We start from the raw sequence: 12,707 nt of genomic DNA, 5'->3' as shown, positions 1-12,707 counted from the left end.
TGTGATACTAGTAATTGCATTTTCAAAACTGTACCTAATTAACTGTTTGCAAATAATAAATTGATATCTGGATGCAAAGTCAGCATTATAGATATTGTAGGTACAGAAATAACTTCTTAGGGTTAATCTGTTTGGACAACGTTGGGACTTCCTTAAAGTGAACTAAAACCCCCACAGTTTATGTAACATACAGAACTAGCCTGTATTACAGTAAATTCTCGTCATCTGGCTCTAAGTGCAAATCATTGCATCTCATCTGGGCCTGGTTGACTCCTGAAAGTTTTTTGTCAACTTTCACAATGTCCTTTGGAATCTGTATAATATTTTTATCACCCTAAGTGCATTCAAAGTACATTTATTACTTTTGGGGAATCCACCTGTATGTTTTTATACTTGTATGGAACTAGGTTAAGGAAGTACTTAAAAATAAAAGGTTTTACTACTCAGATCTGATTTCTCATAACTAATTACATTAATTGAACAAGTAGTTAGATGTAAGAACCATCATGCCTCAGGCAGTGAATTAAAAATATGGAGTCAAGATTGGTGTTGACTTTTTTTAAGAAAGGATTCTCCCCCTTTGGGGCCATGAATACCCAACACTAATGCTCATGTGCACCTGAGTGTTTAAAACTTACTGCCTTCTAGTTTGTAGCTCTCTGCTATAGTTTCTGAAGTGTTTGCATATGGATCCTCTTTGTCATTATTTTTTTGAAGAATGTACAAGCTAGTTGGTTCCCCGTGAATCACCTGTCGGTAAGTAAAGCGATGCAGTCCCTTGGCACTGCACTGGTATAACTCAGGATGGGTATTTTGTGTGGAGCGCAGGAAGGTTTGGGGTGCCAGGGTGGGAAATCTCAAACCACAGACCTGTATAGACAGGAAAGCTTGCACTCCAGAACCTTCATTGGTATAATTCCACAGATGCCGTCCTTTGTCTTGTATCCAAGGAAAACAAAGCTCTAGATGCTGTGGCTTAGGCTGGCAATTTAGCGAGCAAACTTTGTGATGCAAGCCCAATCTTGCATCATTACAGCGCACCTACACTGAGATAGTACTGGCGTGACTTTGCTGGTGCTCCTCCTTCTTCTCCCTTTTCCCTTCCTATGTATAAAATCTTATTAATTACGTCTTCCTAGAGAGTTTTATGACTATAAGCTGCACGTTCTGTAAGTAAGGAGTAACTCTCCTCCCAATTCCTATGTCAATATATATGCCCAGTATACTACTACTTTAGTTTTTAACCTGTTTATCTGATGCTTCATGGCATTTACTGGAATTTCCTCCAAGGAAGTTCATCCTGTCCTATTCTCCAGCTCTCTCAGTGTCCTTCCTCCCCCCTCCGAGGGCTTGTTTGTTTAGTAGACAATTTGGCAGACAACTGACAGTATTTGAAAGTTTTTCTTTTTTAAGTAGCTGTGCTAATTTCTACACGTGGTGTGCAAGCCACTCGGTGGAACTAATCCAATCACAATCTTATTTTGAAGTTAATGACTTTTAAAAGAGTACTTGTAAAAATAGTCCTTAAATACAAAAGACAAAATAATCTCTAGGATATGTTTTGAGACTGACTGCTTTGCGATGGTTTTTCTTTGGGACCAACCTTAAAATGATACAGAAGATGTATTTCCCTTGGTCCAGTTCAGTTTTAGCCTCACTAGTCAGGACACTGGAACTTTCCCGAAGGGCTGAAACACTGCAATCAGCTCTGCAGCCACGTGAAGAAGTGGTGCCCTATCACACACTGTGTGAATTTAAACTATCACTTTCTTATTTGGCTTACTTTGATCTCGATGGGTAACATTAAAAGTGGACCTGTGTCAGTGTAATTGTTACATACAGCCGCAATACAAAGAAATTACACCAAGAAGTCTCTTATGTGGCCAGTCTGTCATCACGTCCTACCCTCCCCCCCGCCTGCTCGCCATCAGTTTGAAAGTTCAGCATCAGGCCTGTTTTATGACAATCTTGTTTTCTTCAAAGGATGTCTGTGGTGAGAAATTACTGACGTGAACAGCAACTGAAAACCCCTGGGCTTTGCTCTGGAGGCAGCAGCCTTGCTGAAGTGGTATTTTTGGGAATGGGGGTAGGCAACTTGCCGGTAGCTTTGGCATCAGTTTGTAGGACAAGGCTGGCATTAAAGGCTGCTGGTGGTCCACCGTGGCCCTGGCTGTGCTTCCCAGGGAATGGCAGGGAAACTGTCCTATTGTACCCAGCCACCCCAAAAACCTGCAGTCAGGATTCCCCTCCCCAGACACTGGTTGGTCTCTCTACGCTTCTGTGTGCAAGTCTTGGCTGTTCGTCGGTACGTTTTCTGGAATTTTTGTCTCCAGAGCTTCCACCTTAACCAGGCGGGTGCAGCTCAGCCTCCAGCAGCTGTTGGGATGAGGGAGTAGCTGTTGCATGGAGCTGTTTTCGGGACTGCTTGGAGACACGTGTGCTCCTCACCTTGGGCAGTTAAGCAGTTGAGATGAAAACTGGGTGCAGTTTCCTGAAAATAACTTTTCATATTTCAACATGAGGTGGTAACTGGAGCCTTCAAGCTTAGTACAGTTCAAAGCCATTGCTTCCAGTAAGAAGTAATTGTTTCATATTTGGTGGAAAAAATTGCAATAGAAAGATCTCAGATGATTCATTTCCTATGCAGCATAGGTGTAATTCTGTTGGTTTGAGGCCTGAAACGTGGCTTATGCTTTGGTTTATTTCTTGCACAACCGTTGTAATGTCCTTCCCCTTCTAATGCAAAGAAAATACGAAGTACTGCACCAGTGCAGGAGAACAAGATAAGCTGCACATTTTAGCAGTTGCTACTATACTGCGAGCAAGCCTGATGGGGCGTAGGCTGATCCCATGGCATCAGAGTAGGCTGATGAGCAGAAAATGGAATAACATCAAACAGGTTGTCCGCTTACCTCAATGTTCAAGTTACATTAGTGGTGGTGACTGAGATACTTTGACCTTCTGGCAGGTCAGCTCCCCATGAGATATCAGGATGAAAATCAACGGGAATTAGTACCTTGAGATTATAATCCTCCTCCAGTAAAAACAACCTGCCATAGGAAGAAACCACCATTTTTCATTGCTACATTTTGCTGCTTTTTTGGTTTGGTTCAGGTCATTGTGTTTCATCTGAAAGCAGTTGAAAATGTGCTTCTGTTCAGACAGGACCGAGATGAGAGAATTGTGAACTGCCACCTTGGGGTGAGGTGCAGGGCATCCACGCACAGCACTGCTAACGCGGGAGCGAGCTATCCACGCTCTGACTGTTGAGCATACCTGAAAGCTAATGTATTCCTTTCAGTGGATGTTAAAAATGGCATTGTGTGATGTTCTGCGGTAATGACTGGGAGGCACTCATGACACTTGCGTTGCTCCTTTCTGCATATTCAACCTGAGAAGGGAAAGCAATCGCTAGGTTCCTCTGGCTCGGGTCCTACTTTCAAATGAGGATCTGCCACTGAAACTTGGCTACCCACGTTTTAGCTTTTTTGAGCTAAATATAAGTCTTACCGTTTGATGTTTAAGCGCGTACAGTTCGTGGCTTCCTTGATACTCCTGATACTTCTGAGGGAATCGTGAAAATGCAAAATGGATGGAAATAGGATGGTTTAATTAGGCCTTGAAAGGAACTTCACCAGAGTAACACTATGAGCCTTCAGCTCTCAGGGTCAAATGCCTAATGAGGGGGGGCTGCGGATGATCAGGACATAGTTTGATTTGGTAATTGTGAGGTGCCTCTTGTTGAATTATAAACCCAACTAAGACATACAAAGGGGATTTTCTTTTCATATTCGTCTACATTAAAAACAAACAATTTGACTGTAGCTGAATGAATAATTTCAATATAGGAACTAGAGAAGAATTTCCCTCAGTCAAAACTATAATAAGCTGATACCTGATAAGCTGAAAAATAAGATGATAGTTTAGGAAACACAAATTGGTATAGTGGAAAGGATTTTTTTGTCGTCTTTTTAATACACTTGCCATTTTCTGAGAAGAAAATTTGGGGCTTCTGTGTTGGAGTAGGTTGATCAGGATGATTTCTGTAAGCTGTGCTTTCATTTGCTTTAAAATGCTTCTTTAAATGTTACTTTAAATACCAGCTGCTTGTCACTCAACTAATAATCCTAATTAGTGATGTTTCAGACTCCTCTTCTTCCTTGTGTTGGTTTTACAGTGTATTCAGTTTTCAAGGCACTATTCTTATGTATCCTTTCATATGCTTTTACCGGAGTCTAATGAACAGGCTATGTATAAAACTTAATTTTGAGGTCATGTTTTCATTAAAGTGCCATTCCTGGTCTTGTTCCTCTGTATAGGGTAGTATGGCAATGCATACTTGTGACAGAGAAGGAATATTTTTGGGAAGAGTTGAGAGGACTTTTAGAGCTCCCCTTTTAAGGACATACTCAGTTTATTGTCTTTTACGTGCAAGCAGTTTAATTCCCAGCTATTTCTTTATCTCCCTATTCTGTTCTTAAAACCCATTTTAATGGTTTCATACTGTCAGAATTAACTACTGAAACCAAGGATAGTATGGTACTAATTATTGGTATCTGTGTGTAGACCACTGGGGTAAATATTTCTTCATGGAAAATGGAAATCCCTCACCCTTCCAGGAGTTTGAACTGCAAATTTATCTCCTCATTGCTCAACAGAAATTGGTATGAAACACAAGTTGTCACTAGGAGTCCGAAGGCAGGATCTCTGATAGTCCTCTTGCATCTTTTTGATGACCTCAGGTGTTTCTTCGCTTGTGAGCTGACCCGCAGAGCTCAGCCCCTTCCTTCCTTGCTGAGAGCTCCTCTGCTTTCGTCTTTGCGCCTCTCCCCATTTTTGGGTCTCTCTTGGTGTTAGCCGTAGTGTTTGCCATGCCCTCAGCTGGGTGCAGCCCTCTGGCAGGTACTCAGGGCTCTCCACATACCAGAGTTTGCTCATTTGAGCATGTTCAAAATGCATAGCCTGTATCACCTTGTTCAGTGGAGACATTTCCTTAGCCTAGGAATATTTCTGTGCATTCACCCCAAGGTGTCTTTTTTTTTTTTCTTCGCTTCTTTTCTTGTATTCCCTCCTCATCAAGCTCCAGCTTAATTTACCCTTTCAAGTAAGATGTTTGCTTTCTTCTCCGCAGCTCCTGACCTCTGGAACCGCTTTCTAGAGTTCACGCCTCAGAACCTTGGCTTTTAAATTGTATTTTTAAGTGACTGCTTAATTCTGAAAATGTTGAAGAAAGCCTGTGGAAAGTGCGTGGGGATGGGCAAAGTATCTGTGCTACGGCTTCCTCACTGCGGTCAAAATTTATCTGTGCTGTCTGGCTAGGCTTGCATCCCCTCCCCAGTAATATCAGCATTGTGGTGACATACAGAAGAGCTGCCATTTTATCTGCCCCTAGCAATTGTAATATCTTCTAGAGACTACACCAGGCTTAGTCATCTGCTTTTGCTTAACTTGCCCAACTTAGTCCTTGCTCCGAGACACCGACAGAGACACAGCTGAGCACTAAGACACATTTCTCTGGCTTGCTGCTTAGTTCACCATCAGCTATCACTTAATACACACAATTTATTCCTTGCTATGCTTGGTCATTTCCAATCTTCCTATTTTTCCTGCCCAGTCAACCCTAAACTGGAGTTTCTTTCCAGCTCCTCATCCTGTTTTTTTTGGAATAAGTTATTTTTATCTTCTGTCCCCATCTCAGCAGGCTTTGTCCCAGGTAACTTTTGCTCCCATTCCAAGTTCAACTTTTGTCCCTTTGTATTTAAATCAGACTGCTACTGCTCTGATATACCCTGAATGCCAGCTAGGGGAGCAGGGGACTTGGATGTGTCTTGTCCTGGACGGGACCTTCCAGGAGATGGCATGTGCATAGCCTGGGCAGGCCCAAGAGCTGAGACGCTTGCAGTTTGAAATGGAATTTGGCTCGTAAGGTTTATAATGAAAATGTACTGACTGTGCTTTTCCAAGTGTATTTAAATTTGGGATTTTGAGGGGATAGAATATGCCCAACTCAAATCATCCTTCTGTCAAATTTTATGTGCCTGCTAAAGCCCAATGGGTGCAGGAATGTTTCAGACAAAGGGTTTTCAGAAGGCAGCACAGGTAATGTAATTTTTCTTAGGTCTGTTTCTTGCAAAGACTGCAACTGTCTTGTGTCTAGTAATAAAGCTGAGAGAGACATCTAGCAGGAAAAATTTCAATGCGCATAGTTTGGCAAAGTTACTCTCCATGGTTTTATCATTGGAAAGAATTAGAGGCCGTTTTTACTGCTTCTTCCCTCAAACTTAGAACTATAAGCTTCGTAGAAAACGAGGCTTTGGTTTGATATGGTGCAGTCTTCAAAAACCGGTGCTGGCTGTCCCCCACCACGGCACTTCCCTCTCTGCTATCTTGACAAAACCCTGTGCTGGCTGTTAGCTAACGCTTAGCACTTTGCTATCTGTTGTGCTCTTACAAGGCAAGACTCTGACTTTTCTTTTTTCTTTTTAATTGGTGACAGTTTCTTTCCCCAAGAACTGAAGTCGATGGCCGTGTGACACCAAAGCAAAGCCACTCGAATGCCAAGCTGATGCCCCAAGGCGCAGGGGGGTGTCCCACTGCTCCCGCTCAGTGCAGACAAGTCACCCACAAGGGACAACCTGGCAGAAAACTCACTTCTCTTTTGGAGGAGGACTAGGTTTCTGCTGGTTGTGATCCCTTGAGCCAGCTCCCTGCGGGGTCTGACGAGGACCCATCGGTCAGGCACTGCCCGCGCCGGGGGAGCAGGGAGAGCGCAGGGGTGGAGAGGGGACGCGGGAGAAGAGGCGCTGGCAGCAGCGACCTGTTAGACCCAGGTAGCCGTGAAGTCCAAACAGCCCATTAAGGGGAATGGGCTATAACTTCCCGTTTGCACCTTTTCCACCCCTGTTTTTCAATTTGTCAAAACCACACTTGCTCTTTTTCTAGTGTTCTGTAAGCATACCTGCCTCCAACCTCTTCTTAAAAGTTAATCCCTGAGACTGAGTATTGTAAAGTGAATTGCATCAGGTCCTGCCTACTTGAAAATACTTAGCTTATCCTAGGAGTTTTAGAACTATTTTCCTACAGAGACAAGTGTTCTTATGAAGACATTCTTGTGGTTTTGCCTCTGATGTTAATTGTGGTAGCTATCTGGGTTTCTTTTTTGCAAGAAGGGATTGAAGCTAAAAGAGCATAACTACATAGGAATCAAGGTGCCACCTTGTTTTTAGTGGTCTGCACTGAACAGTGGATCTATATCAGGAATTGCTCATAGTATTGGAAGAGAAAATTGAGTCAAAACGATTGCCACATTTTTGTCTCCACCAAGGGGTTAGGTAGGTGTCTGGTTCAGCTTAATAGGATGCTTTCCTGTTACTTTTATGTCTCTTGCTGGATGTATCAATTTGTGGCTTTACCTGTCTCATTGCCCCATGTGTTTTGTGATCCTTTCACAATCCCCTGGAGGAATCTGATTTCCATTTATTGCACTCAAGTTTCATGTTGCTGAGAAGTTCTTAGTCCCTCTGCTTCTTATCTTTCCCTATCATTGGGATGCTTTGTGCTTGTGTCCTTTGCCTTGCTACTTCTTAGCAGTCCCACATACTGTGTCAGAAGATTTTGCACGCTATGATTGATCAAACAATGCAAATAAAGATAATATAAATTTGTACAAATAGTGCAAATAATGAATATAGTGCTGTAGCAGAAATAGCTTATGCAAATCAAGAGGTTTTTTTAAAAGGGTCACAGATTCTGTTGATTGCTGAACACAGATCTTGAGATTTTTGAAAGGAATTCTGATATCAGAAAGCACTATGAATAATTTTGGAGATGGGAGAGAGAAACTGTGAGTCACTCAGGATCTCTAGTGCAAAGAAAAAAGCACTAGAAAGTCTTTGGTCTGTAAGTCAGTGAAGAAGAAATTGAAGGAATATGCCACTTCAGTCCTGCATGTTATCAGTTATGAAGTTTGTAAAACAGGAAGGGGAAGAGAGCACTTGCTGAGTGATGTATAACATCTGGCCAGAAATGAAACATTCCCCAGGGTTTGCTAAAATTGCCTCTCAGTAACTTCACCAAGCTTTTTCAAAGTCTTCTAAAATATTTTGATTTATATCTTGGGTTTTCTGTAGGCTTTGTGCCCTACAAAACAACTTACCTTGTAGTGCTATCTCTGTCCTTGGTATTTTTCCAGAAGCCAGTCAATAGTCCTGTGCCATCCCTAGGTACAGTATCCTGGTGACACCAACAAGACTGGGTCGTTTGTAATGGCCCCCAGCACACACGGATGGGCTTGTGCTGCTGCACACAGCCAAAGGACGCTGTTTATGTTCTCTCACTACAAAACCTGATTATTTGAAGTTCACAGGAGAAAGTTGTAAGTGTTTAACCACAAAAGCAGGGGCAAAATACAGTTGTTTGTGTCTTGCAAACAAGTTGAGACATAAAGTTTTGATGTGTAGTCCAAACCTAAGTTTCTCTTCTGATGGAGAGAACCGCTGCAAATCTCTGGATTTTAAGGCTTTAGCATTTCCCCTCCTTCTCACACCTGGTTTTGAGATTCTCTTTTATCTTTAATTGTATCCCTTTGGCCTAGTCTTCCCACGCCCTGAATTGTTCCCTTTTCACCCCTCCTTCCTTTTCTCTTATAGTTCTCAGGGTGGAAAAACACTTACTTAAAAAAAAGTGTGAGATGTATTTCTCCCTGTGGAATAGCTGTAATCTTAATTTAATCCAATTACGTTGGCTAAACATATTAGCTGGATGCTTTTGTTAACAGTTGACCTTTTTAAAATCTGTGTCCTTGGATTACAGAGCCCATGTCTCGGAGAAAGGAGCAGAGGTGTTTCACAACACTAGAAGCTGCCACCAATGGGCTGCTGGGAGCTGGGTGCCTGTGTTGGTTACAAGGATGCAGTTAATTCAGTTTTTCTCTGTCACCAATGAATTAACACCTTGCCCCTTCCCACAAAGTATAGAGAAGAGTGGCTTGAGCACTTTGCACACGCTGTTACACCGTGGGCTTATATGAGTTTCATGTGCTTTAACTTGCCTTTTAATAAGTCTGAGGTTTGCAAACGGAATCCAGTACAAAGATGTTAGTTGGCTATCCATAAATAAATGCATATAAATTAATTTATTTAGAGGCTTCTGTTGGTTACAGGCCCAAAGTAAATGCATAAGCTAAATCCACAATGCAGAAATATCTGTCTACAACTTCATAGCAGAATGTATTATTTTATCTTGGTTCACTGAGGAGCAGAATATGATCCAAGCCTTTGGGGCAAGTCTAAAGAGCAAGCAACTATAGTACTCTGAATTACTCTACCTAATTGAATAAACAACGTTCTTCGGAAACAGTTATTTGGCTTAACTTCATTAGATGTAAAACTTTTTTCTTCTTTTTCCTGTGTCTTCCCAGGTAATGTTCTTTCTATTGTTAGGATAACAAGTATCCCCAGATTTAATTTCAGTAACCAGAGTAGCATGGCAGGGTATAGAATTGTTCCCAAAGATAGTAGATTGTGTTTCTGTCTAGGAACAAAATTCATATTGCTGGTGGTTTTCCTTGCAGTTTGTCTGTGTGTTGCATAGTTTAACAGTTTCATTCATTGTGTTTATTATTCAAGATGTACACAGCTTTCCTTTGAGTTAAATGCAACATTTAGCTCTTTCAGGGATCATCTGTCTAATACTACTTATGCTCCACCTTGCTTTCATGTAGGCAGCTTTAATGCAAACGTGCTAGTTAATATGAAATAAATGTAGTGGTTGTGCTTTCAGTGAGGACAATTGTTGAGAAGCAGAGGAGAGCAGTTGTCCAATGCTGCTTTTGATGCTGTGTCTTGTATTTCATTGATGGAAAGTTTATAGTAGTTGGAAGCTACTGGTCCTCTCAAAGCCATCCTTTCAAATGGTGAAGGAAAAACATAACTTGCACTAGTACTACCTGTGCAGAAACTTACGTGGATAGAAGGAGTTTTTCAAGAGAAATGTAGTTTTGTAGGTGCATACGTATGTGTGCTTGAGAGATTCTCTTTGTTGTTCTTAACTGACATGTTCTCAACTCAAGTGAGGGCGGAAATCTTTCATATGTATTTAAGAAGGTCCAGACTCGACTGAAGTGGATCATACAACTGTCACTCAGCTTTTCAAATTAAAAAAATTGCTGAATTTTCAAATAAAAACCCCATCAACCTAGCCTTTGAGAGTGACATATTTAAGTCCACCTTAGGATTCCAGTAAATATTCAGATTCCCTTGTGAATATGGGGTATGAACCTGTACTGATACCTTGCTGTGAAAAGTTCACTGCTGTCTGCCTTTCCTATAGCCCCAATATTGTGTTTGATAAAGCGAAATACACTTCTTAACAATCCATCAATTAAGAAAAAATCATTTTTTTAACAGGCGAAACGAAGGCTGGAGCTAGGAGAAAGCGGCCACCAGTATCTTGCTGAAGGACTAAAGACTCCAAAGGGGAAAGGAAGAGCTGCGACAAGAAGTCCAGATAGTCCAAAAAGTAAGGGAACTTGTAACACACCGTATGGCACAGTGTTTTTTATTTTACTAGCTTGGGATCGGAGCGAACCAGTACAACAGGCTGCGTTACCTAGCTAAAAGAATGTGTTTATTACTATCCTCACCTGGATGTTCGTGCAACATACTCAATCCCGCAGCCAGGCAGTGGACAAGTTTGCGGCGTGCATCAGTCGGTGCAGAGCTGCTGAGCGGCTGCAGAGGCTCTTGGCTGTTAGGTCTGTCCCTGTGCCTGCAGCCTCTCCGTCCAGGACCTCCTCTTCAGCCAAGGACATGAAGTTAGGGACGCTTAGGAGAGGTAGATGCTGAGGAATGAAGGTACTATGATGGGATCAAATGCACAGTTATTAGGCAAGGCTAATCAGGCCAGACTCCTCCTTCCCCGCTAAAGTTACAGCAGCTGATTGGCAAGGGTTCTTCCCCCAGGCAGGGATTTGCAAAGAGTGGTAGCTGTGCCTCAGCAGCATCGCACGCTAAATGCTTTTTGTGGGCTCTGAGCTGTCTTCTCTCACTGCAAAGTGACTAGATTATTACTGCCACTGCTTAGTTGCTGCAAATATTAATCTTTGCCCATCTATATTGTCTCGGGCAGTAGGTTTCTTGCAACAGGAGCTGTGGGGTAGAGCCTTGCCATCTTGTTTGGGGGATTTCAGCGGGAGAATTAAGCTTGCATAGGGAGGCGAACAGGGAAAGGGGAGGACTGGGGCAGCAGTGGTAGTGACGGGAGAGCAAGAGATGTGAGGGGGTACTTTCTTCTCCCTCCTCACTGGTCTAAGTGCTTGCTTCTGTTGAGGCAAATAGGAAAAGTGACATTAACTAAAGATACAAACTTAAAGTGGACAAGTTAAACAACCACAGTTGTTTTAATTAAACTAAACTTCATTAAGCTAAATGTAATCCGTTTTAAATTGAAGTGTGTTTTCACAGAAGTTCAGTACCGTTCAGAGCATAGGATGCTGCTGCAGTGTTGGTAAGGCTGTACAGAGGACTTCTTGGTGCGTGACCAGGAGCACAAGCCATTTTAGGTGGGGGTCAAGGCCTCTTGTCCTTATCACTCTGACTCTCATTCTTTTCCAAACCCCAAAAGAAAAACAAACAAACAGAGCCCACCCTGCTCTAAATTCACAAGGCTGCCTAAGTGATACGAATACTCCTCCATTTCCAAGTGCAGACAAGCCCTCAATCTACCAGAGAATGAGGTACAGCTAGCTGGTTCTCTTTGCAAACAGGCAATGACTTGGTTTTCATTGAAAAGCCGTCATATTCTTCAAAATATTTCGGGGTAGTCTAAAGGTTTACTTTCAGGTAGGATTTAAATTTTGACTAACTTCTGCAATTAAATGTGGGACCTGAACCTTGAAAACATGAAAATGACCACCAGATCAGCCTAAGATCCATCCTGCATAATACTTCAAGCAAATGAAAGGTTTGAGATGTACCAGCCCAGCAGACTTCTAATAATGGCTGGCTCATTTCCCTTGACACAAAGGCCTCAAACATTTAGAATTAGAAATTATTCTGATCTAAGTATTTAAACTCTTAAAAGCGCATCTGTTAAGTATATGATGTTGCAGTTGTGCATGAAAACAGCGAGTTGTCTGGTAAGATCCAAGCTGTTTGCTGACTTCTAATTTAGAAGTGAATACTCTTGCCCAGTTTGAGCATTGTTTGGTTATGGAGAAATGATGATTATAAATTGTATCTTACGTCAGTCTCCTTCAATTCACGTTGAGTTTTCTGTAAGCTGTGGAGTCTGGTGCTGATGGAATCCGTCATTGTGTTCACCCACTGAAGTACACCTAAGTCCTGCTTAATTGCATGTGAAACACTTATCTTACAAGAGGGAAAAATCAAACCCTGATGAAAGCTGGCTATCAGCCTGATGAAAGAGAGTCATAGGGGAATTTTTGGTATTGCTGCCAGGATAAATAGATACTAAAAATACTATTAAGAATTCACATAGTGAAAGCCTAAGTAGAATATTGCTATATGTATCTGTCAGACTAATGGAAATATTTGCATTTGAAAAAATGTATATATTTGCTCATGTACCTGTGACTTTTGGAAAAGTACATCTTGAAATACAAATAAATACCTAGTGGTAAGTTGTGTCTTAATGCAGAGGTTTGAGAGATTTCTTTAGTAAAAATGAAAGAAATATCTGTAATACAT

General features: G+C 41.8%; 1 protein-coding gene across 2 annotated transcripts in view; it reads left to right on the top strand.

Moving 5' to 3' along the window:
- Positions 1-12,707, top strand: part of E2F3 (E2F transcription factor 3) — a 33,731-nt gene that overhangs the window by 11,325 nt on the left and 9,699 nt on the right. For both annotated transcript variants that reach the window (XM_010573155.1, XM_010573156.1), the window contains exon 2: positions 10,407-10,518. In XM_010573155.1, the coding sequence (XP_010571457.1) occupies positions 10,407-10,518 (112 nt within the window). The remainder of the gene's footprint in view (positions 1-10,406; positions 10,519-12,707) is intronic.

The sequence above is a fragment of the Haliaeetus leucocephalus genome, unplaced genomic scaffold (assembly GCF_000737465.1).
Source record: "Haliaeetus leucocephalus isolate CR32 unplaced genomic scaffold, Haliaeetus_leucocephalus-4.0 Scaffold373, whole genome shotgun sequence".
In the NCBI taxonomy this organism is placed as follows: Eukaryota; Metazoa; Chordata; class Aves; order Accipitriformes; family Accipitridae; genus Haliaeetus; species Haliaeetus leucocephalus.
The sequence above is the reverse complement of the archived record's forward strand: the minus strand, read 5'-3'. Positions and strand labels throughout refer to the sequence as shown.